Source organism: Corapipo altera, unplaced genomic scaffold (assembly GCF_003945725.1).
Source record: "Corapipo altera isolate COAL_440 unplaced genomic scaffold, ASM394572v1 67, whole genome shotgun sequence".
NCBI lineage: Eukaryota > Metazoa > Chordata > Aves > Passeriformes > Pipridae > Corapipo > Corapipo altera.
In genome coordinates this window covers 945003-970126 of record NW_020884906.1, presented here as the reverse complement: position 1 = coordinate 970126, position 25124 = coordinate 945003, and the positions used below count along the sequence as shown (strand labels likewise).

Sequence of the window (25124 nt, the reverse complement as noted above, 5' to 3'; positions counted from 1 at the left end):
ATGGACCTTGGGGACTAAGGCCCATCATTAACTAAACATATTAAAACCAAGACAGGGTTTTATATTCTTCTTTTTTCCCCCCACCTCTACTTGGGTCCTCTGATGGACATTTTATAACTAAGAGTAATTAATAACTCCTAACTGTCCTGTGGTTTTCCCATATGCACTTCAAGGCCAGACCTATTTGAAAAATGGCAGGTTATTTGGAGGATACATATTCAGGGTATTTTCTACAGCATTAAGAACAGTTCATAGCACGGGAATATTTACTAGAAAAGTAATACAAAAATCCTCTAGTGGCATGCATTGATATTAATAGCACAGGGACTAGTTTTTCCTCATCCAGGCAGGCACCAGCTACCCCAGAGTATTGCTTGGATCTGCCAGGAGGGGGCACGTGTTGTCCAGAGCAGGGGATGCCTCCAGTGCTGTGCTGCCTTCTGCTGCACACCATGGGATGATGCCAGGGATTACACACAGAGTCATTCCAGATGTTACACCACAGGGTCATTCCAGAGGTTCCACCACAGGGCGATTCCAGAGATTACACATGGGGTGATTCCAGATGTTACACCACAGGATGATTCCAGAGGTTGCACCATGGGGTAATTCCAGAGGTTGCACCACAGGATGATTCCAGAGCTGTGGCAGATCCAGGCACTGGCCCCAAAGGGCCCTGCCATTCCTCCAGTTGTACAGGCAGGCTGCCTGCTCTTACAGCTGACATTCCTCATGGCAGTTTGCCCCAAAAATGTGAAGTGACCACCATAAAGAAAGGAGCCTTAAGATCAGCTGCAAGAGTTTTTAATCTTGATCCTGCTTTATCCTAGCAGGGTTCAGGGAGATCTGATTTCACTTGTGTTGCGTGGGGTTAATGGCTAGGCAGATATGGGAATATTAATAAATAATTCTTAATTATAAGGTGTATTGAATTGCTGAAAGAGGGGATAATATCTTCTTATGACACCATTGGGCATAACACAGCCAGCCTGCCAAATGGAAAGGGATAAAAATAATAATTTGCACAGTCAGATGTTTTGAAGTCACAGAGGCAGGTAACAAGATTTGAACATCATTGATTCATCTGTGAGCAGAACCAGAATACAGGCAGGGAGATGAGCAGAATAACCTGCTGGTGTGTCAATTAAATCTCTCTGGTAAACAGTCCAAACAAGGGTTCAGAAGCATCCCACGAATTTTTAATTTGCAATCCACTGTGGATTGTATAATTCCCTACCTTTCCTGCAAGAGAGAGGTTTTGACTGAAAGATTCCCCGTTTGGAGGTCTCCTGGCAGAGCACTGTGCTGCTCTGTGTTGTGGGGAGCTCAGGAAACCCTTCCTGTGCCGTTCTGGGGGATTTGGGCTGTCCTGTAGATGCTCCTGCTGTAGTAGAGCACCCAGATTCATTACCCAGGGTGGCATTATCCACATTCCTTCCGTGTGTAACTCTATCCTGACAAATGCTGCTGGAAGTTGGTCTCCGTGCTCTTCCCTGGCACCAGCTCTTGGCCCCTGTTGCAGTGTAGGAGTGCACGGTCCTGGAATAGCTGAAATATTCAGGGCCAGTCTTGTACTCCAGTAGACTTGTGCTGATGTTGAATTTGTTCCAGCTTCTCCCTATTTTTAGATACTGTAGCATGAAATTTCACACCCCCAAACTGTGGTTCCAGGGCAGGATCCCTCCCGGGGCTGGTTTTCCCAGCTCCAGGAGGACTCATGGAGCAAGTACAGAGCATAATCCTGCATCCCTTCTTCTCTCATTATTTAATAGAACATGTTAATTGTCATAGCTTTGTTCTTCAAGGGAAATTTTGACACAGCCTGTGCATTTATTTATGAATTTGAAGTACAAAGGGGAATAGTTGTCTGTGTAATAAGAATCTTCACCAGTACCTGTTGTCCTAAGTAGTTTGAGTGTTAATAAAGTGAGGGGAAACTTAAGTCCAGGGGCTTCTGATGGTGAGTGATTCTGAGTAAATTGATATAATAAACTGAAATGAAAACACAGCACTTAGAGACACTTTTAGCTTTGTTCATATGTTTCTGGATAAAGAGGATTTTTTTAATGATCTGATTTCTTTCTCAGTTGGACTCAGAAGAGCAGTTTCACACAGAGGAGGAATAATGTGAAGGTTACACAATTTTATAGTAAATGTAAGAACTTAGAGCTGTGGCAGGGGAATGAAATTTCAGGGCTATGACTGGGTACTAGATACGAGTGAAGATGAACACTACCTACTTTACCTAATTTGATTTAATTGCTAATTCTTTAATGAAATGGAAACATAACACGAACAGATATTCACTTGGGGATATTTTTCTCTAAATCCTGAAAAAGTATTCCTCTACCCCCTGAAATTAGGTAAATTATTTCCGTTTAACAGTGATTTTAAAAGAGTCCCACAGTTCCAGCTTGACAGTTTTGGTTGCTTTTATTCCACTCTGATGTTCCACTTGTGAAACTGAGGCTGTGATTGTATCTGATCCTGCTTTCAGTGGCAGCTGCCCCGATGCTGCTCGTGGGGAGCTGTTCATCACTGCTGCTCTTCCCATCAGACCCTGGTGGGTACCCTGGACACACACACACAAAAAGGGTCATTTTTACTGAGACACTGCAAAATAGTTTTCTGCCATGAAGGACTGGTGGCCCGTCAGCAGAGAGGAAGTGCTGTGGCTGCTGGAGTTGTGGAGGGCACCATCCATTCACTCTGGTGTTGCCTCTGTGTGTTCCCAAGGTAGGAATGGAACTGCTCTGTCACTATTCAAAAAACCCCAGCCAGACCTCAGACCAAAAACCCCTGAAGGAGCACTGCCCCCACCTCACACCAACCCCCACAGCCCCACCCGTGCCTGTTTATATACTGATAAAGTATTTGATGTGTTCTGCTCTGTTAGATTGTTCCAGTAAATAAAATCTTCGTCCTTTTCCTCTATTCCTGTTTTTTTTGGATTTAACCTGGAGAGTTTCTGCAGTCTTAATTCTTTTATGGCCAATTAAGGGTGTCTAATTTTACAGCAACTGCTCTGATGTGATCTTTTTAATTTCTGTAATATGAAAAAAATCATTAGAGTTTCTATAAATTAGAAAGAATATTACACACAGTGAAGTGAAACAGCCGAGTTTAAAGAGACGTAGAAACTGCATGAAAAAAACCCCACCTGTTCCCCTTCTGAAATGATGTAGGATTTCAGCAGCACTGCTGTGATTTGGAACACAGCCATTATTAATGTGTGTTAGCCTGGATGTTCCTCTGCCATAGTTACACTAAAAATGTAAAAGTGAAAATGCCCAACTGCAGCTCCAGGCAGTGCAAGCCCCAGGCCTGGGCACCCCTGCACCCTCCTGGCACTGCTAGGCATCCAAAACTGCACTTAGGGAGGACTGATGGGGGTACATTATCACAGGGACTCTGAGCTTCAAAGGTGTTAAACACCCCAGCTTGTGTGTGCAGGAAATCATAACTGCACGTGGAAATGTGTGCTGCTATCTACACAGTCGGGTTTTAATGGAATTTTTTAGGTTCCCTTTGGAGCTGCCCCATTCCCAGGAGTCAGCATGGTGATCAAAGAACTGGAATAGGGATATGAAAGGAAAAAATTCCTTTTAATCCCAGGCTTTGCTGTGCAGTTTACCTTGGATACATCGTGGTGTGTCTCCACAGCAATTACTGCTGCTGACTTTACATCCCTTGGAAAATACACTGAAGGCTCAAGTTGAAAAGCTCTATAAATGTAAAATATCTGTGTTATGATCTTAATGGTGGTATTTCATTGTTACCGATGAAGGGAGGTATAAACATTTCTTCTGCTTTTTGAATGTTCAGCATATTTGGGTTTTTGACATCAGACAGAATTTTGAGTTTTCTTAGGGATTTGAAACTTCAGAGTTGACTTTGCTGACAGGAGCCTGTGCAGGTTATGAAGAGGACTGTGATAAGTAATTCAGTGAGTTTATAACTTTCCAAATTGTTAGTTTGGAGTGTTGCAAGATGTCAGATCACTCTGTTGTTTCACTTCTGGTGTAAGTGACTGATTTCAGAAAGGGGTTAAAAGGGCTGATATAATTCATGCTTTCAGTTGAATAAAGTTGGAATCTGGAGGTGCTGTTTACCCCTGCCCTGTATAAAGTCTTCTCTATAATACAGTTTTCTTTCTGTTTTCCTCAACATTTTTGGAGAGGGGTGGATGCCGCCCTTTAGGTCCCTAAAGAACTGGGTACTGAGAACTGAGTTTGTGGTTGTTTCCCCTCCCAGTCTGCCAAGCAATAGGAGCAGCAGTGCCCTGCCTCCAGGACAATGTGGGTCCTGTTGTGAGGAAGCCACAGTTTTTTTTCTGTTTTCCTCAACATTTTTGGAGAGGGGTTTGTGGAATGGCAGCCAACTAAGTGGGTTTTTTGATTTCGAAAAGCTATTCCAACCTAACTGTTGTGAGTACTTTGAAAATCATCTGTCAAAGGCATAGGGATAGCACATTAAGCAGTATATTAAATATGATATGCCTTGCTTATGCCTTAAATTCTCAACTGACTCAATTAACCTGATTAATCATGTTTGAAGGTGGTCAAAAAACATGGGAGTCTTACAGAATTGGAGTATACACTTTAACATCCTGCTAGCCTAAATACAATCAGAATAATGCATGTTTTCTGCAAAGAATTTAAGTACCAAATCCATTTAAAGTCTTGGCAGAGCACTGTGTCCAGCAGCACGGCCATTGCTGTAATTCCATTCAGCTGAATATCTGCAAACCAGGGAGTTTCAGTCAATTGCAGCAATAAAACTTTTGTTTCAGCAGCCAAGTTCATGGTTTGACTCTTCACGATTGTGTGTTCCCATGACAGTTGGATGGGTTTGTGATTGACACACGTACAATTAAAATCTGCCCTTCAAAACTGTAAATCTCAGAGTCCTGCTGAATGCTCAGTCACGTTCCCAGACAGCTTCTCATGGCAGGAATGCTGGGTTGGGACTGTCACCAGCAAAGGTGCTGCTGTTTGCAGGGCTCTGCCCCAGTGAACACAGCAGAGAAAGGTTAAGATTTGTTAAGGCCTTGGGTTTTCATTCCACCTAAATGTGGACTTTTATTCTCTTATTGATTTAAACTGCTGTGGGTTTAGTGATTTCTTTTAATTAACATCTAGAGTGAAATTACGTAGTTCTTCACAGTCTAATTTCCTGTTGGGTTCATGCAGGGCCGGGCATGGTTAACAGTGAGAGAGCCTCTGAGGGGCTTTAATAATAAGGTTGTGCATATACCAACTCTAAGAAAATATGTGCTATAGCTTTACCAAAATTTCAAAAAAATTATGGCCATTTTGGTGGATGAAAGGGTTTTATTTAATAACATAAAATTCATGTTATGTTATTAAAAGTCTTGTACTGTTAATCACAGTAGGTTAATAGCAGGGTTTCAGTGGGAGTATATTTACTTCTCTGCTCTCTTTTACTGTGTGGATGGCCTCTGGACACATGGAAAAGTCCCTTTCTAAGGGACCAAAACAATAGGACTTAGATGAGGCCTAGAGGAAATAATAGCTTATTTTATTTTATCATGGAGATGTATTAGCATTATGTGAGCAGCTTAGTATACTGAAACTTTGAATGTTTTTTTTAGACTCCTCAGGATGACTACATTTTTTTGACATCAAGTAAAATATTATTTGTTCATTCATTACAATTATTCTAGCAATTCTCAGACATTTTTTTGTGCAATTCTGCAAGTCTGATAGGGTGTCATTATATCTGATGCTGTATTTATGGGATCCATTTCATTTCTGTATGTTCTGAGATCTGAGGAACATCTAATGCCTGTGACACTGTCGTGATTTAAAATCAAAACTTGCTGGTTCCCAAGGTACTTGTATGAAATATATATTCTTTTTCTAATAATAAATAACTAGTCAAGCTGAGGGGTTGTTTTGAGACTGGCATTTTTTGCCTTATCAGTCCTTTGCTGCATTTTTTGGTGCCACAGAAATGAGAGACATCACTGCATCAGGAGGAATGATAAAATGGGAGGGGAGGAAATCAGGGCAGGGCTGCAGGGGGGCACTGCTGGGCTGCTCCCATCCAAAGAACTGATGTGCAGCCATATTCTGTCTCTTAAATCTGCAGATTGTAAATATCTGAGATGCAAATAAGACTCGTGTGGTGGAGTTACTGCTCCTGTGCTCTGGGCAGCCAGGGCTGGTCGTGGGTTTGATCGCATCTGTTGCTTGTTCCAGGCTGGCAGAGCTAAAATTAGACCTGCCAGCTCTTTGCTGCTGTGCTTCCCTGTGTTATCTGACTGCCTGCTCCATTCCTGTGAGCCTGAACTGCAGGGAGCTCCCCAGAAAGGTTCTGCAAGGCACGAGATCTCACTTCCATCCGAGCCCGGAGAGCTCCGGGGTGTGGCACGATGGATCCACATTTCCCAATGCTCTGCCACTGTTACTGGCTCTGACCTCAGATGTTCTCATTTATCTTCTTTTTTTTTTTTTTTTGTGAGCAAAAGCAGAAAGGTTATATGGTCCTGAGAAACTGATTGAACAGGTATATCAAATCTATACTGCAAAATACACAAATTTTAACAGCAACGTGGTTTCCCACTTATTATTCTTACTAGGAATGTGTGTTAATCCTACTGTCAGCATGAATAGCAGGCACTGTAGCATGGAGCAGATGTATGGGAATTGTTTACCTGGTTATTTCTCTTCTGGTAATTACCTCTTCCCTTTCCTGAGCAGTGGTAGCTCTGTAGGACAGACTCAGCGTGTGCTTTCTTCACTGTTCACCGTATTTTCCTTGTTTCCATGCTGGCATGATTTTGTTTTCTGCTTGTTTTTTCTCTGCCTGGCTACAGAGAAAGCTCTCTGCATCACTAAATCATGTATTGACAATAATAATTGCTATTAATTAGCCCGTTGCCACTTCATACATTCAAATACTTGTTCAGGCAAGTTACCCCAGCAGAGAGGGATAAATGCAGGGGTTCAGGTGCTCCTGGCAGTTCTCCGGGGTCAGCTCCAGACACCCTTGGCACACACTGCCAGTGCCAGTTCACCCTTGGCACTGCTGTTGTGTTTGCAGGGACACGTGTGTGTCTCCTGAGCACCTTCCCTGTTGGTGTTTGTGTTCTCCCCATCCCCAAACCTGTTTGGTGCCAGCCCATTTCCCTGCGAGGCTCTCCCAGCCTGTGCCCCACTCCTCAGTTCTGCCCTGCTTCACTTGGCCTTTCAGACACGTCTCAGTTCTCTCTTTGGTGTCTCCACTGGTAACAAAATGCAGTATTTGGGGACTGCAAGGTCAAGCTGTCACCAAAATACATAAGCCAGATTAGTATAATTGCCAAATTTCTAGTGATCTACAGATTTTACCCCCCCACCCTTTATTTTTTTTTTCCCTCTTCCCCCCCTTTTTTTTTGTTTCTATTTTACACACTGGCTTGTGGTACTGTCTCAGAATCCCCACTCTCTTCCTTGGTTAGGTTTTGTCTAGCACATCCCCCCCAATATTTCTTAGAAAAGCAGCAAGAAGTTGCTTGAAATTAGTAAGGTGTCAGAGTTTTAGGAATATGTTTTTATGTAATCCCCCTTACCTGACCCTAAAGATAAATACATAATAAGGGTTATATATATATATATATGGGTCTGTATAATTGTTTCAACTTCTTTACAATAGGTCTGTAATAAATTTTCTGTATCAGAAGAGCTACAGTAATACATGGAAAAGATGAGAGCAGTCACCATAAAAGAGAAAACAGTGCAGCAAAGTAAACAATTTTGCTTCAGTAGTGGCTGGATAACTAAATTCCTGCTGCTTTCATGTTTTAATCCTTTTAAAAGAAGAAGCTGAACTCTTTTAGTGTTTAAAGATCAGACTGAACCCAAGAAACCATTATGATTCTACAATCCTTAAACTTACATACTTAAAGCACTGGGAAACAAGCTCTGTTAATAAATATATATATTTATCATGCTTCAATTAACATAAGATTATTGGTACTTACATAGCCTTTATGCAAATGTAGGAACACATACTTCTGGAAGCTAATAGTGCACATTTTAGCTGTTTTTATTTGTCCTGGGAATTGAGAAAACTGTAGCTGAGTGTTTGAATAAGCTGGTGTATCTTTAAATAGCCCAAGTACTAGGACTGCCCAGTAGCCTGCATGTATTAAAATGGAGCATGCAGCTTGTAAGTGTTCTGGGACTTGGAACAGAAATATTCTTTGTGTTTCCTGCTTCATTAAGCTATCCCAGCTTTGTGTGTGAATTCCCAGTTTGCTGGAAAGGTTACTGAGCTCCCATCTCTATCAACTGCAAATGATTGATTTCTTCTATCCTTGGGTATTCTTCCTGGCCATCTCTTTTACATTCATAGAGCAACGAGTTTGGATGCTATTTATATCTGTCCCTGGCAGTTGTTTTTTGGTTTAGATTGCTACAATACTTCACCTTTAATTTTCCCTTTGCTTTATTGAAGCAATTTGTATCAGTGATCTTAATTTGTGCTAATGTCACACTGTTCATGTGCATGACTGAGTAGGGATCTTACTTTTCCTCTTCATCTGAACTTCTCCCTTCAGGTCATCATTAATAAACAGAAGTTAGGAAATTATTTTTCAACAAAGACAAATGGAAACATTGTAATACAATTAAATAGAATATCTGTAATTGTTGTGTGAGTCAAACAGAGGTGCTGTGCCCTGTCACTGTCCCTCAGGTACAGATTGCACATCCTTGCAACTTCTGCTGCCAAAACTTCATTAGTCAGATCAGTGCTTCTTTGGAACATAACATTTAAAGAATGCCAGCACATCTGAAATAATCTAACTGCTTGTACCTCTTGGTTTTCTGACTATTTGTATGTAGTTTGTTAGTTTGGGAATGTTCATTGGATTTACCTGCACACACATGCATCTGCTTGACCAGTTTCCTGGAAGATGTGTGCACCTCCCACCACCCATGAGATGCTGTGGATTCTGCAGGTTTGCTGCAGGACTTTCCATAGTTTTCTACATTCTTGTTAAAAAAAAAAATAATCATGAAAAAATCGTGTTCAAGTGAAGAACTGTAAGAGATGTGGCTGAGGCCTCATTCAGGTGTGTCCTTCCTAAGGATGAGAGGAAAGCATCACTTGGGTGTCAAGGGTTAGTTCTGAGATTCAGGGGATTGGTTTCTCACAGCTCTTGACCTTCAGAAAACTCTCATTCTCTGTGATTTCTCCAGTCTTACCTGTATTTTATGTTCCTTTCTTTTAACTCTGCTAGTGTGTGATGGTGCCATGTCTGTCTGTAGTAGAAGGTCTAACACCAGGGACAGGGTCAGGGACTGGTTCACTGCTGACTGCTGGAAGTGTTCTGGGAATGCAGGTTTAGGGGGAAAATACAGTTCTTAAGCTAGGCAGCCCTATAATTTTATTCACAAAATATTGTTAGTTGAGCTTTTGTTCAGGCTGATTTTCTCCTTCCCTTTGGGCCCAGAAAGAACTGGACACTTTTCAAGTGCATGTTTTCAGTGAGGAATTTCCCAGCGTGACAGAATCTCTGGTAGCTGCTTTTGTTCAGAGCTGAGCCCTTGCCAGTGTAACTGCCAGGGCAGGAGATGTGGGTCTGGGAGTTGTTACCTGCTGAAATTTGTACGTGGTGGGTGATTCAGATGGGTGATTAATTTGGAATTTTATTTACAGTCAGTTACAGGCCTAAATGTGCAATTTCTATCCAGACAGAACAGTCCTGGCAGTGATAGCAGAACTGGGTCTGGCTTGCTTTGGGAGAGCAATTTCTCCCCTGGAGAGTAAAACCAGCTGCAGCCAGTTTCCCCACAGTTGTGAGCTTTACTGGCATTAATATATTATCACTAAAACCAGGATTAATTTTTTTCTTCTTTTTTCAAGACAAATTTCATTATAAAATTTTGGAACATCACCTTTGCCTCCCATATAAATGAATAAATGTATCCTCTTTCTGTAATACCTAAAAGGTGACTTTGGTTACCCCTTGAACACTGTCATGTTTGACTGGGATAACCTTAGCATACTAGAACATGAAATCAGATGATCTGTCATCTAAATTAAATGAAACTCCATATTAATATGAAATATAACAAAATTCCATTCAAAACTTTCATGAAAGGCGACCAAGTGTTTGTATTTAATTGGGTGTGATGAATTCTTACACATATTAGGCTGTAAAATGTTAAATTGCATTTTTTTATAAAAGGTGTTCAGCTGCAGCTTTATTGCTACGTAAATTCTTAAAACAATGTTGTTGGTAAAGTCTCCCTTATTACATGTGGATGTGTGTGGATTACATATTACATGTGTAGTATCACCTGTGTGATACTAGACTGTATACCTTGTTTTTCCATTCCTAGATGTCTGTTTATAATGAGAAGTATTAGGAGAATAGTACTAGCAGCTGTCGGCAGGCTCTTGATAAGGAGATTATCACACGTTAACTTTAAAGAGTCAGGAATGTATAATTCACACTTTAAAGAGTCAGGAATGTATAATTCATGGCTACTTGGTGGATTTTGCAGATGTCCCAGTTGTGTACAGTTGCTAATCGGTGTGACAGGATGGAAAACAAAGCTTGGAAATACTGTCACTTAGGTCTGTGGCAATCAAGAAACTGCTGTTTTAATGCAGCTTCTCTGTTTGATGTGTAGGAGAAAATCTCAGTCCTGTATTAAAAACATTAAACTGTCTGGGCTCCTTATAAATATTAATTCACCGAACACACAGAAGCCTGTGACGTTTCCTTCAGAAGAAGGGATTAGCTTTAATTTTGCACAATGAAGTGAATCACTATACATTGGCTCCTGTAGGTGTACGTGTCATAAATGTCCTTTTGCTGTGCCATGTCTGTGCACACACTAAGGCAGCCCAGGAAATGGTGCAGCTGGTTTGCCAGAGTTGGTTCAGCGTCGTTCCCTTAATGACTGATTGAGTTCACTGTTAGCAGTAATGACTGCAGAGACATTTTATGGGCTGTTGTACATTTTCAGCCCTGACATTTTAAAAAGCTGCAGTTCTTATCTGTGACATGTCTGTGTACTGATGCATGGGCCCTTTACTGCTTTTGTAATATTTATATAAAATTTATTGGCAGTACCTGCTATTACCCAGCACATCTGTTTTGAAAGGTCTGTGTATCTCTGCACGATGACTGAGCTGTTCAGAGGGGGTTTGGAACTTTCTGGGCATTTTGCCACTCCTTCTGTCCGAACTTTGTCTGCATTTGTATCAGCTGCTTTAGTTAATGGTTGCTCGCTTGGTGTTAACATGCTGATTTACACTATAATTAAGAACGAGTAGGAGTTTATAAGGGAACTCAGAGCTCCTAAGTAACACAGAAATAATACTGTTTTAAATAAATTTCTGGAGATAATTGAGTGTAAATATTAGAATATCAAACAGCTTGCAGTCCGCCTCTTTTGATGGAAAGCCTTGTAATGAGTGTGCAGCGTGGCTGTTGTTCAGTGTGTTGTGTGGTAGCTGTGTTTGTATCACATCTTTCAGTGAAGAGACCTCACTTCCCATGACTGTTTCATATGTTTTGATGCAAGTTGTGACAGGGTGTATACCCACACACTGGGTTGTGTAATGTAGATACCTCATGTTTGCCATCTGATACCTTACATAAAAGCAGACCTGTGTTGTCAGTCAGAACACCCTACATTTCTCTGTGAAATAAAGTAGCAGTTTAGCAAGTGAAGAAATAAGGTGAAGGAAGGTGGTGCTTAGGGAAAAAATTCTTTCTCCTCACCTCCTTGTCTCTTGGTTAAGAAAAGTAAATCACAACAGATGCAAAATAGAGCCCAGAGAATGTTACTCAGTTCTGCCTGGACTTCTGGTGATTTATCTGTGACAAAGCTCCTGCCAAGGAACACATCCAGTTGGAGGGTGTCAGCTTCTTGTGATCAATAACAACAGAACATGGGCAGACAAATTCATTTGGGAGCAAGTGAGCTCTTCTCCACTGGACTCTTTTCCATGGGTGTAGCTGTTGGTACGTGGAGCTGTGTTCTGATGTGCTGCTGGAATTGAGAGAAACATGAGCTCCTTGGGGCTGGTTTTGGGTTGTAAGTGTGCAGTGAGGGCTGTAGCCATGAATGTGCAGGTAATCTTTCTGTCACCAAATAAGTTACGTCATCCAAGCTCTTGATTAGTTATTTTAATGCCAGAAATGCCAGACAGGAGGTCATTGTAGTGACAGAAAGAGCCAAGAGAAAGGCTTTCCATTCATGCCCTTGGCAGGATTTTGCAGTGTGTGCTTATAGTGGTATTGCAGCTGAATTAAAAGCAGTCTGCTTGTCTATCCACACCATTTCATTGTCTCCTTTATTTTGGACTGCACTGTTGCCTCACCCTTGGCAGTGTTAATTGCCCCAGTTTCTGTGCAGAGGTGAAGGATCTGCTCTGTGCCCCAGAACGTGTTCCAGTCTGTTTGTGCAAGGCTGGCTCCTTGTCCCTGGGGATGAGGGGGCACAGAGGGAGCCAGGGCCAGGCAGATGCTGTGCTGTCACCGTGCTGGACCTGTCTGAAGGCTGCTCCTCCCAAACTGACTGCCCAGAAAGCCTTTTCAGGAAAGTTCAGAAGCTTTTTGAGTGAGGGACCAAGAAGGTGTGAGGACTGGATACCAGCACAGTCCAGGCTTAGCTGATGATGCAAACTAAGACCTGAGGACCCAGGAATGGCAGAACCAGTTGTGACAGTCCTTGCCATCACGGGGCTGGTGTAAGACACTGATCTGTGGGCAGCACACACTTGCAAGGGGCAGCATCAAACATTTGTCCCTAAGCTTCCCTGTAGTCCAATAAGCTGCTCACATTCTCACCACGTTAGAAAGAAGTTTTAATAACTAATTATGTTTACTGCAGTAGGACAAGAATGAAATGTGGTTGGGATGCAACTGTGGAACTCACTGACTGGCAAGAAATGTTTTTGCTGAGAGATGCTTTACTTTCCCAGACATTTTTGCAGTGTTAGTGCCTTGATGTTCTGTTAAGTTCCTTATTCTGAAAATATTTATCTTAATTAGTTATTATAGCTAAAGACTAATTGTCTAATTTCTTTTTTTTTTGTCATTTCTTGGCGAGTGAACATAAAACTGCTCAGTCTTTAATAGTGTGACTGGGATAATTAGTTACAAGTGAGAGATAACAAGCAATCTGAAGAGGCATTACAGGTTTTTCTCCACCTTTCTCATCTGAGACCTGTAAGCTACTTGATTAAAATCAGCAATAAAAGTATATCACTGGCACGAAGCAGCATTTTTGTAATGAAGCACAGGTGATTTATTAAATGTAACAGGGTCCAAGCTGGTGGGTTGTGTATGACAGGGTGTCAGATGGGCAGCAGCCAGGGGGTGGGAAGGGGACTTGGCAGGTGGCCAGGAGCACTCAGTGAGCTCCAGGCTTCAGGATCTGGGGCTGAATGTCTGAGCTGGATCAGCTGATCCAGAGCAGTGCTCAGGTCCCAGGGCAGTTGGACTCTTCCCATGGAATACAGCACAGCTGGTCCAGCTGTTTGCCACATCCCACCCAGCACTGAGACTGTCCCTGTTCTCACAAACACTCTGCTGAGAGAAGGGAATGAAACACGTGGGTTTGTATTGAAAAGACAGGTGGTTTTGTCTTGATAACTGACCCTGAATTTCAGGCCACACGCGTGTGGTTATCACTAGAACACCCCTGATGGGGTGATCTGACCACCCCTGGTATTTTAGATATATATTCTCAAGATCTTGTCAGGGAGGTGAATGCTGTTTCTCCCAGATTATGTGATTTAAAAAGATTCAAAAGCCCACAGCTGTACATGAATTGCTGTAGTGGGACTGGGTCTTACCCCAAGCCTTAGGCAGCTTGTCTGCTTGACTCTGAATCAACAGCAACAAAAATATAGGTGGAAAAGGAGGAAAGAAAAATCAAGGGAAGTATTCTTTCCAGTAGCTTTTGTCTGCTCCAAGTGACACTGAACGTAAATCGTTATTTCTGGCTTAAAAAGGGGGAATATTCTAATAAAATGCATAAAATTAGCTTACATAGAGAGGAGATAGCCACATTCTTGTTATGAGACAAAAGCTCAAAGAAATTAGGCTTCAGAGAAATGCTCATCTTCCCTCAGAGATGTACGGTTTTGTTTTAGCACCTGTTTGGTTACAGTGAGTCTGCAGGGTTAAAGTGTTTTTCCTTGCTTGCCACTCCTGTTTATTTGGCCTTAGTGCACTTTGCAGGCAGAGGAGGAGCAGGGAGGAGGCTCTAATGATGGAGCCCTGGCAGTGCAAGGGCAGTGTCTGCTTTATGGGGAAACTCTACCCTGAGTGGAACCAGGAGGATCTGCAGGAATCAGCTGCTTGAATGTTCTTGGTCTGGGAAAGAGAGCAGGAGGCTGGAAATCCAAGACAAAGGATCCTGCTTGTAGGGGAGATTGCTGAGAGAAGAACTGCTGCAGTGGGAATGCTGCATGGAGTGGGAATGCTGCCTGGAGCTCAGACAAAAAGTGAGATGTTGAAAAGTGATGAGTTCCTTCTGGTGATTCAAGGGTGAATGTCTTCCTGCCCTAATTTCTCTTATTTCCTGCTGCTAGAAGGAAAAATGTCAAATGGGATGAGGTGTATTTGTGGAGCCACAGTTGACATTTTTAGAGCCACTAGATGGCATTTAGACCTGGCTGACTGAGAATGCTGTGGTGTGTGCTGACGAGGGAAACAGCTTTGGATTTTAAATCTATGAGTTAATCAGGAATTAAATATGTATTGGATTGAATTCTAAGTTTAGGAATGTGTGATATATGCACATATGGGACATATGGCACTGGGACAGAAATCAAGAGGATTGGAATAGCCAGTTAGTCAACCAGGCTCCTTCTACAAAGTTTACTTTCCATATTCCAGTTCTGTGGGATTTTCCTGGGATTTCAGGTAATGGTGGAATAGATGACAGAGGTAATGCTTTTTGGTAAGCCAGCATGACTCAGGAAGGGAAGGAGAACCGAAGGAGAGGTAATATCTGCTCTTCCTACTTCCCCTAGATGGAATAAAAATGTCTTTGTTATGTTTTTTCTTTCTCTGACAGAGTTATCATCAAACCAGGGGAGAATTTCCATCTTAAAGCCACTGCAAGAAAGGAACACTATAAAAGGTACTGTGTTTCTGCAGTTGAGTTCAAGTCTCTTGAGTATCTTGCTGCTTTGTCATTGTGTGTTCTTAAGTCACGATCCTTTTATTAAATTGTCTTTACACTTCTCAGAAATTCCTTAGTTTGCATGCTGTTGAAGGCCTACTGAAATTTTTTTTAAATAGTGGTAGAGTGGTTGAGGAGCAGAAAGGAGGGAAATACCTGTGATAGATCAGAAACCTGGCCCTGGGACAGGAGCCCCTGGGATGGTTGGTTGTGTTGAGATGAGGCACTGCCAGAGGCAGAATGTGAGTGAGAGCTGAGGGACACAGGGGTGACAGTTGTCTTTTGTGACTTGGTGCCATCTCTGGTCCATGTCTCCCTTCTCTTGCCATGGGAGTCCTCATTTGGCTTCATTCTACCCCTGGCAGAGCAGGGCTGTCTCTGTCTGTGTGACTTCTTCCCACGGCCCCATTTTCAGCAGGTGGACTCTCAGCATTCCCCTCTTGTCCCATTCTCCACTCAGGCTTGTGTTTTCCAAAAATCCTAAGATGTGTCTTCCTCCCTCCATTCCCTCCCTGCCAACTTATGCCTCAGCCTTTCTGGATCAAAAGGCCAGTCCTCTGGTTGCTTAGAGAATGACCATAAACATTTTCTGCTGCTTCAAATTCACCTCAGTGCTTTGGTGTGTCTGTTTTAAATCTGGGGACTTGATAGGGAATAATGGGTTTAAATATAAAAGCACTCTGTTGTTTATTTTCCTGAAATATTGCTCCCTTTTGTGTACTGCTTTATTTTTCTCAGTGTAGGTGGATTATAGTTTGAGCCAAGCATTCCTTGAAAATAATCCTCTGAAAAGCAAGTATCATGTTACTGATTTTTATAAAGCTCTTTCCATTTTCATTTGATTGTTTTTAGATTAAACATTGTTTCTTTTATATATGTCAAATCAAAAAGTTTTATGGAAAGTAAATAGGCCATTTCAGCTTCCAAAGCTGTTTGTAGGAAAGGTTCTCAGTAAAGTTTACATTGTATTTACTGTCTGAGTTGTTTGGTACTTAGCTCTGTTACTAGTTGTAATGAAATGAGTTAAAAGTGTTTATTATAGCTGGAATACATTCCTGTTTATACAGTGCAAGATTTTAATTTTGATATAATAGAGGGAATTTGCTTTAAACGTTTGAAGTGGTTAGACAGTTAAGGCAAAATTATTATTTTTCCAACTCAGCACAATTATTAGTAGAACAATTATTAAAAAGGAATGTTTGAATAGAAAGTTGGTTCTTGGAGCGGATCATCCCTGATCTGGAAGAAATATTTGTGCTTCCCAATAACTGTAATATTAGACATTAGTGATGTGTGTTCCTGGAAATAAGAAATATTCTTGATGGGCAATATAAGCTACAAAAAGCATTAGGATTTAGTTAAAGATACAAATGCAGGACAGGCTTGGAAGGGGGGAGGTCAGAGTCTAACTGTAGCTGTCTGGAAGAAAATGGTCTGTCCAAAACACGATTGGTGCTGACCCCCTAAATCAGGACTTGCCCAGTTCCTGCTGGTTTCCAGGTCAGGGTTGAGCTCAGCACAGAAGGTGTTTAAATGCTGTGTCTGGTCAGGATGGAGGCTCGTGACAAGGTCAGGTTCAGAACAGGTTTTCCATGAGAGAAAAGAGGGCCAAGGGGCAGGGGAATCCCTTGTGGTTTGCTGTGGGTGTTGTGCTGCCTGTTCAGGGTGGGGGTGACCCCTGCCAGACTCTGAGCTGGAGGCAGGCCCCTGTCCCTGTGCTGAGCTGGCACCCTGGGGCTGCTGGGTGAGAGCAGGGCTGTGGCTGTGTCTGCAGAGCCTCTGACGGGAGAAACTTGCACAGAAATTTCCCCAGCTGATACAAAAACCAGCCCAATTATTCTCACTATAGTTCTCCTAAAAGAGAAATTCAGCCTTGAAGGAAAGACCTACCAGGGAAGACTTCAGCCCAAAGGTTTAAATTTGGATAGAGCTACAAACCAATGAATAAAATGCTCTTATAATGAAGACATGAATCTCAGTTGTGAAAATTGCCACTCTCAGTGATGTAATAAAAATAAGTTTTGGTGGCTGTGTGATGTAACCCTTGGCAGTGTAAGCACAGCCCTGCTGGTCCATGCAAGGGAGATCTAAATGAGTGAGTCTGGACTAATCAATGGGGTTACTGTGGCATCTGGATTTACCCAGGGATATGAACCAGTCATGTCCTGAGGGTTATTCTCTGAGGGCCACTTAGACTGTCAGTTTAACCCCACAGAAGCCAAGATTCTTGGCTAATGGGGTAGAAAATGCTTCCCAGGGATGAGGATTCCTGCCTTGAAGGTTCAGCAGGGTCTTGCACCTGGAGACAGGGGAGGTGAAGTGCAGTTCTCGTGACATTGATGTTCTGCCCCTCAGCCAGGCAGCCCCTCCCTGGAGCAGGATGGTTCTGCAGTGTGGAACAGGGACTGCTGCTGAGATGTGGGGGGCCAAAATGCATCCTATGGAATGAGGACTTTGTCCAAGGCTGTCATTAAAATGTCTCTGTTTTTTTTCTGCCTTTAGATGTTTATGCATGAACAGAATGAGTGTTCAAGGCATCACATGAGCTAAATACTTCTGTTTTGCTCAGAAATTATTTATTAGTTCTCAAATGCATGTTTGCCTTGTAATACTAAAAAGCTGTAGTGTTAATCAGCACGAACTTGGATTGCATCCTAAACTTACAAGGGTAAGGTGAACTTGGACTGCATTTTAAACTTGCAGATGCTGGGACAGTGAAGGGTGTGCTCTGCACATGCCACTGCAGAAAGCAGATCGATAGTTTCGGTCTCACACAGTACATTTACTCAGTGCCTCGGGCTTCCAAACACAGCTTGGGGAAAAAAACCACTGGATTTAGGATGAGACAGATGTTCCTGAGGAGAATTAGAGGTGGTGGGCCTCATTCTGTTCCTTCCCTCTCTTTGTATTGCTTTAATCTCCTCCTCATTGATACTGTTCCTGGTTTAAAGCAATGTAAGGTGGAAACGGGGTTGTTTTTAATGGGAGAGGTGGAAATGCAGGAGAGTAATGCAGCAGGATAGGTTGGTAAGCAGCTAATAAGATTAATTTGATTTAGTAGCTTCAAGAATGAGACATGAATATTGGCATTATGTTCTTTCCTGTTTATACTGATGTTTTCAGCTCCCTGGTGGAGCAGCCACACAACCCACTGGATGTGGCTGTGAGAGGTAAACAAGACACATGGTCTGGAAAACAGCTGAGGGGTTTTGGTTTTGTTTTTTTTTTCTCCTGAAAGCAGGTCAGAAACCACAGGGAAGATGCTTGCTCTGAACACTTAAGAACTATGAAATTTTTTTCCTAGCAGTGCCAGTTTACTTTTTTTTAAATGCTGTGGGAGATAGTAAGTATTTGATTCAGATGGGTTAAAGGATCTGTTTTCTCTTGATGCATTTATTTGCGTTCATCTTAAAGGTAGTAATTGGAAATGCCCCCATAAACCCCGAGATTGGAGCCCTAGAATTAAAAAGCATTTGTTATTACCCAGGAATGTAGCTGTGCAGTTTTATTAGCCTTTCTACTGTAATCTATGGATCTCATTTAGCTGCATGCAGCCCTGTTCTTCTGAAACATAAAAGGAAGGAAATCTCTCAATAGCCTGAAATCAAATTATTCTCTCTGTGTTAATCTACATGTAGAACACCCAAGCCCACTTCTTTAAAGGAAAATAGTTTTACTGATAAGCAAAGCCAGCCTGTGTGCTTTGGATACTAGAATTAAGTGGATTTTTGTGTGTGTGTGCAGAGTGCTATTTATAGCACCAATTAACTCCTCGTGGTCGGGGTAAGTCATTTGACACATCTGTTGCTGAGCTGAGACACTCACTGTTCTGTGGGGTCGCACTTGGATTTTTTTTTTCCTCTCCTCTCAAAATGTGTAGTGAAAGGACAATTTTCTGCCTAATGGCTCTTAGTTTAAATAAGCTGCCTGAGTGTGGTGCCTAAATAAGTGGTGTGCTGAGCCTAACAAGGGCATTTGGAGTGGGCATCAGGCTGCCTGGGTGCAGGGCTGGCCTCAGCTTTGGCACTTGCCATTTTATTTATCTGTTCGTGGCAGCACAACAGTATCTTTTATGAAAGAATTATGAGCATCTGCAGCATTTTCCAGCCTTTCTGTGATATTTCAGTTGCTCTGGTTTGCCCATGAGAAGCTGCCTGGCTCTGGAAGTTGCCCACTGACTCTTGTTCCTGTGTTTTGTGAGCTGGGAATTCAGTGCTCATGAATACAAGGCTGCTCTCAGCTGTAGTTCCCCCCATACAGCCACTTCCAGACACACTCCTGTCAGGAGCCTTTCTCTGAAAATGGAAGCCCTTTTACCAAAACTCAAAATATCCAGAAACCCAGAAAAATGAGGAATCTGGTATATTGTTTAATGAAATCTTTTAAGTAGTCTGTGGAAGTAATTGCATGAGGTTATAACAGTTCGTGTTTGGCTTGTTTGGGGCCAGATTGGATTGTGTATTTATGAGGCCAAGCTTTAAAATACAGGGGAAAGACTGAGGGAGTGGAGTTCTGAAGTGTGCTGCTTTTGATCTTTATCTTTTTTTGCTTCCTCGCTGAAATAGCCTTGTTCTAAGGGCAGATGTATTGATTTTGGGTGGCTCTGCTTGCAAGGCAGGCTCTGCAGAAGGAAGCATTTGTGCTGAAGATGAGCTCAGTCCCAGTCCATGCCCCCAGCCCTGCCCAGGCAGCAGCACCTGGGTGCTTCATTGAAGGGCTGCTGTTATCCAGCAGGCACAGGCAGAGGTGGTTCCCGTGCTGCTGGGAAGCCATTCCTGCAGGAAGGTGGTTCCAGTGGAATTCTGTGCCCAGACAGATGTGCAGGTTCCAGTGGAATTCTGTGGCCATGGCTGCTCTCAGCAAAGGGACAGGGGTGAAGTGGGTGAAGTGTCTGCTGATGAGGGTGAAGCTCCATAGACAGAGCTCCTGCTGAAAGCAGCTCTGAGAATACTTGGAAAGCTGAATATCCATGAATCAGAAAGGGAACACAAAGTGCAATCCATTTTCAGGCAGAACTCCTTATTGATTTCGGTGGGGGAGACCTTTGAGAAATCAATGGCATGCAGCAGCTTTAGTATGCAAGGACACGTGTTGTGGGGTGTTAAAGTGATCAGCTATGAACTAATCACGCTGGTAGCAATCATGTTTGGCAAGTTCCAACGCAGAGGAAAAGGTGTCAGAGGTTTGGGAAGGAGCAAGTTTACAGTTTCCATTCCAAGAGAGATCGCAAAGTATGATCTTGTTCATTCTCCCTTTAATTTTCAAGTTGCATTTTGTTTCTATAGAAAACAAGAAAATATAAAGAAAAATACAAAATTTTCTGAGGATAGGTAAAAACACAGGCTGATCATTATGGTGCACAGTATTAAGCAAATGGAATTACTGAAATCATCAAAATATTCAGAACTGTTTCCACGAGGTTGGTGCACAGCATTCAGCTCAGCTGGTTATTTCAGACTTGGCTTCTTGGTGTGGGGGTGAAAGTGCTGTCTTCCAAATGCTACCCAGCTACAGGACATGAGTAGAAATCATGCAGAGCTGATTCTCTGTATGCAGAGAATGAAGTATTAATGCTGCTGGTATTTTCCTGGCCGTGGCTCAGGTGGCAGCATTAACCCCTGTGAGGTAGAACAGTAGCAGGGGTTGTAGTGGGCACATTCCAACCCAACACCCTGAAGGCAGAACTGGGCCCAGCTCTGCCCTGTTCCCTGCTCTGGGATTTACGAGGCTTCTACAAAAACTGTTCCACCTGGACACCCCTTGGTGAGGATTGTTTGTTTACACCGAGAATTTACAGTGCACAGTGTGGATTTCCAGACCATCCCACACCCATTAAACCTTAGTGTGGACACTCAGGAGGTGTGAAGTAACGTGATACATTTTGCTCTGCTGTTTTATGCTTAATTAACACGAACAGCCATCTCTGAAGGAACTGTGGTGTAATGAGCTCTCTGGGATGGAGAAGTTCAGCTTCCTCTGTATAGACAAGTCCTTTGGAGCCACAGTCCAAGAGAGGTGCTGCTACACTGTTCTGGTCTATAAATGACACATTTCAAGAAGAAATGGATTTTTCTTTTCTGTTGGGCAAAGGTAATCATAGGCTAAAACATTTACTTTAAAAACTGCCCTTGTAAAAATATTTCCATTGGAACTTTAGAGTATTAAACTGAATTATTTATGCTATTATATGTATGCAGTTGTGAGAAAGGTGTTCTATATTGCTCTAATTTATTTTCCTTTCCATTTGGGAATACAGTATAGAAATTGAAATGTACCTTATTAGGGGAACAGAGCTACAGTATCATTAAAGCTGTGCAGGCACACACCAAGCCTGAAAACAGTGCATGAAACCTTGGGAGGAAAACCTGAAAAATTCCTGGTATCAAACTGCAGAAGTGAGGAATCTCTGCTGAAGGGAAGCTGTAGAAAGATAACTGGTGTCATTTAAATGTGCCCTCATTAATAGAGAGATTGTATTACATACAAGAAAATTCTGCATCCTTTTTTCCTGAGAACTGTGTCTTTTCTAAGGTGCTATGATATGATTTCAGTGCTTTTAACCAAGAGGTTAATTAAAGTATTAATGTTTAAATTGACTGGGAACCATTACGATAAGATTAGAGATGCTGTGGTGCTGCTGAGCAGAGCCAGTTCTGCAGTGAGTGAAGAAGTGTTGGAACTGTGCTGTGTGTACAAAGGTGTGTCTGGATTCTTTTGTTGATGTTGCCAAACCCAGATCATAATATGATATTCTGCAAATTTATTTGCAGAATTTATTTATTTCTACAAAATTATTCCTGCTGGACGATCAGATGAAGTTCCTGACCAATGTAAAACCCCAAATATTGCACTTGCCCTTCTTTTTCTGCAGCAGCAGAGCTGGTGAGCTGCAGTGTTCAGTGCTGTGTCCCCAAGATCCAAAGTTCCTTCTCAGGGGCTTTTTCCTCTTCCCATTTCTCCCGTCACCATTTCCTCTGCTCTTGTTCATTCCCCAGTTTATACCTTGTTTCACAGAGTGCCTCTGTCCCAAGGAACAGAACCACCCCGAGCAGCTTTTCTGTTGTTCCTTTTGACACCAGCACAGTGAGTCTGTCTGTGCCTAGGAGAGACCTCCACTCAAACAGGTTTCTTTGTGACCTCCTCATTGCTATTCATTGGTGGAGGTTGTCACCTAAGGGTCAAATTAGAGCTCAGTCAACCAGAGCAGCAGGAGGACCCAGGCTCAAGACAGATTTCAGCATAAGGTCTGAGAAGCAGTTTATCTGGAATGTGTTTTTTCTGTATATATAAATTCTTTTTTCCAAAGGTGTTACTCTTTTGTCTGCAGAAGCTGAATTATGGTTAATTTATTCTCTCTGGTCATTTGCTTGAGAATTAGTCTTTTTCTCACTCTGCCTTCCCACTTTCATCTGTGGGCATATCTTTGCACAGTTTTTTTTATATCTAGTAAATTTTGAGCATAGAATTTACTTCTGTTTAGTTTAAGAAAAAATGAGTTTTCTGGCATGATGGTTCCATGCCCTTTGAGGCTGGATCCATGCAAAGAAAGGATCATATTTCTGGTAATTTGGCTGAAACACAAGAAACTGTGTTTGTGCTGGCTTCAGGAAGGCAGACAGTACCTGGTCAAGCATGAAATCTGCTGGGCCAACATTTCTCTCTGAAAATGTTCTAAACCATCTGAACCAGCAGCTTGAGTTTGTCCTGGCTCTGCATTCCCTGCCGTGTGGCTGCAGCATTTCTGATGTGGCAGTGGCTGAAGGCTGGTTGTGCTGCCTCACAGAACCATGTCTGTGCCAAGGGATCCTGTTCTGTACATTCTCCAGAAAAACAGGGACTGAATTGGCAGTCACTGGCCCAGAGAAGTTTTGGTGCTAAATGTTTTAAGACAAAAGAGATCAGAGATCTACAGAGCTACACAGATGACCTGATATCCCAAAGGCTTCTTTCCCTCTGGTTTTGTGTAGGATCAGATTTACAGGCAGGTAGAACAAAGAAAGTGCCTGTAAGCTGTTGTGCAGTGGGCATATTTGAGAAATTAATGTCTCCTTTCTAAAAATGATCTTGAGCCATTGGAGCTTGCACATCTGACACAGGGCCTGAAGTTGCATGCCTAAATAACAGTTATCATTTCTGAAGCATCATGTTAGGTTTCTGTGGTTTAAGTTGTCTGGCCACAATATCCAGTTTGCAGCATTCACTCATCCTCATTCCAGTCTAGAGCTTTTCCTGATTTAGGACATCAACAGTAAATCTCACAGAAACACACAGATATTGATCACAAATGACATTAACTAGAGTGGGGTTTTTTTTCCTTAGGAGTCTCAGGATTGGCTTCTCTGAATATTGTTTCCTTTTCCTCCAAGTTAGGAGGAAAACAGTGTAATAAATAATTTCTGTAACATAGTGAGAAGAACTTGGGAGATGACTGTACGGAAGAGGCTGTAATATAATACCTTATTAACTAACTCTGTCTTCTCTTTCCTCTCTCTTGTAGCTGGTTCTGCTTCAGGCTGCTCTCCTGCTTTCTCTGTCCTGTTCTAGGCTTAGTGGGGGATGTCCCAGCAGCTCTAACCCTCAGGCCCTGGTACCTCTCTAGGTGTGTATGGCTCAGTTTTCTCTGCATGCCTTCTGGTGGTGCATGGGGGGCAACAGTCACGTCATGCTGCTCATCTCCTGTGGCACTCGAGGCTGGGAATGTCGTGGCATGTGTTACACTTCAGTTCCACACATCCTCTCAAGCCCCATCTGTGCTTTTACTCTGCTGGTTTCCTTCCCTGTGGAAGCACAGAGCTGCTGTTTCCGTGCACACTCACAGCCCTTCCTGCTCCTGCAGCTGCATGAGCTGTACCAGCTTCTTGTTGCTCCCTGTAGTGCCCCAGCTGCCAGCAGGGCAGGGAGCCTTGGGCTGGAGCAGCAGTGGGACAGCCCTGCTCAGCACTCACACTGTTGGACCCAAAAAATCTCCTGTGTGCCCTGAGATCCACCTCCCCTCCTGCTGGGAGAAGCCTCTGTGGTGTTCTGGAGCTGCCTTGGACGCTGCTCTCTCCAGACTCAGCTCACTCAAGTGCCTGAGTGCTTTAGGAAGGCAGAGTACTTTGAAAAGTGCAGGGGGGTTGAGGTTCTCCAGGGCTGTTAGGATTTAGGTACTCAGGTCTCACAGAACTTGACCCCTCTTCATCTGAAGGGCTCTTGACGAGCTCTTGACTATATTAGCAAAACCAGCATGCAGAGCTGACTCACATTTTGGGGGAGTACCAAGTGACCACAGGCATGGCAGAGCCCCAGCCTTGGGTGTGAACTGGGGGGCTCCCGTTTGGGCCCTTTGCAGTGGGGGGATTTCCATCCTCACTGAGCACTTGAGCTGTCCTGGCTTAGGAGGGGCCTTTCAGTCCATCACTTCGTCACAGGAAGGGGCAGAAAAGCAGCTCCAACTCCAGTGCAACACCCCAATGTATTTGGAGTCACGTAGGCAGGAGAGGAGATTTGCTGCTGTCAGCGTAGCCTTTGACACTCTGAAGGCAGCTCTTTGCTGTGTTTAGAAATGCAGCCTAAGGAATAATTTTTACCTGGCTGCTGTAGGTGTAATATTTTCTTTTACTGATACCCTTTTCAATGCACTTTAATTTATTTACAAGTGGTAGCAAATTGCAAGTGGCAGCCCCAGTAACTGGCTCATGAGTCAGTACTTTTATTTTTCTCCTCTGGTCTAGACTGCTGATAATGTAAATTGTTGAAACCCTGGGTAAATAATTAGGAGTGCAATCAACAGCAAGCAGGTATTTATCTGCTAATAAAACATTTGAAATGCAAAAGTCTTTCTTTGTCCAACAGTTCTTAAAAGGCAGTTATTGGTCCTGCTGCTGTTTCTGCATAGCAATTAGGATTTTTATGGTCACTAATTGTACATCTGAAAATTTATACAGTTTATTTTCTGCCTGTGTCTGTCTTCGCACA

General features: G+C 42.7%; 1 protein-coding gene across 6 annotated transcripts in view; it reads left to right on the top strand.

Annotated features, from left to right (window-relative positions):
* The window catches only part of ARVCF (ARVCF, delta catenin family member), a 238021-nt gene that overhangs the window by 66086 nt on the left and 146811 nt on the right, over positions 1 to 25124 (top strand). For 4 of the 6 annotated variants that reach the window (XM_027652025.1, XM_027652027.1, XM_027652026.1 and 1 more), the window contains 2 exons: positions 15060 to 15125; positions 23665 to 23766. Coding sequence is in view for 1 of the 6 variants with exons in the window: in XM_027652023.1 (XP_027507824.1) it covers positions 15060 to 15125 (66 nt within the window). In the remaining 5 variants the exon portion in view is untranslated. The remainder of the gene's footprint in view (positions 1 to 15059; positions 15126 to 23664; positions 23767 to 25124) is intronic. The other 2 variants (XM_027652023.1, XM_027652029.1) reach the window with 1 other exon arrangement.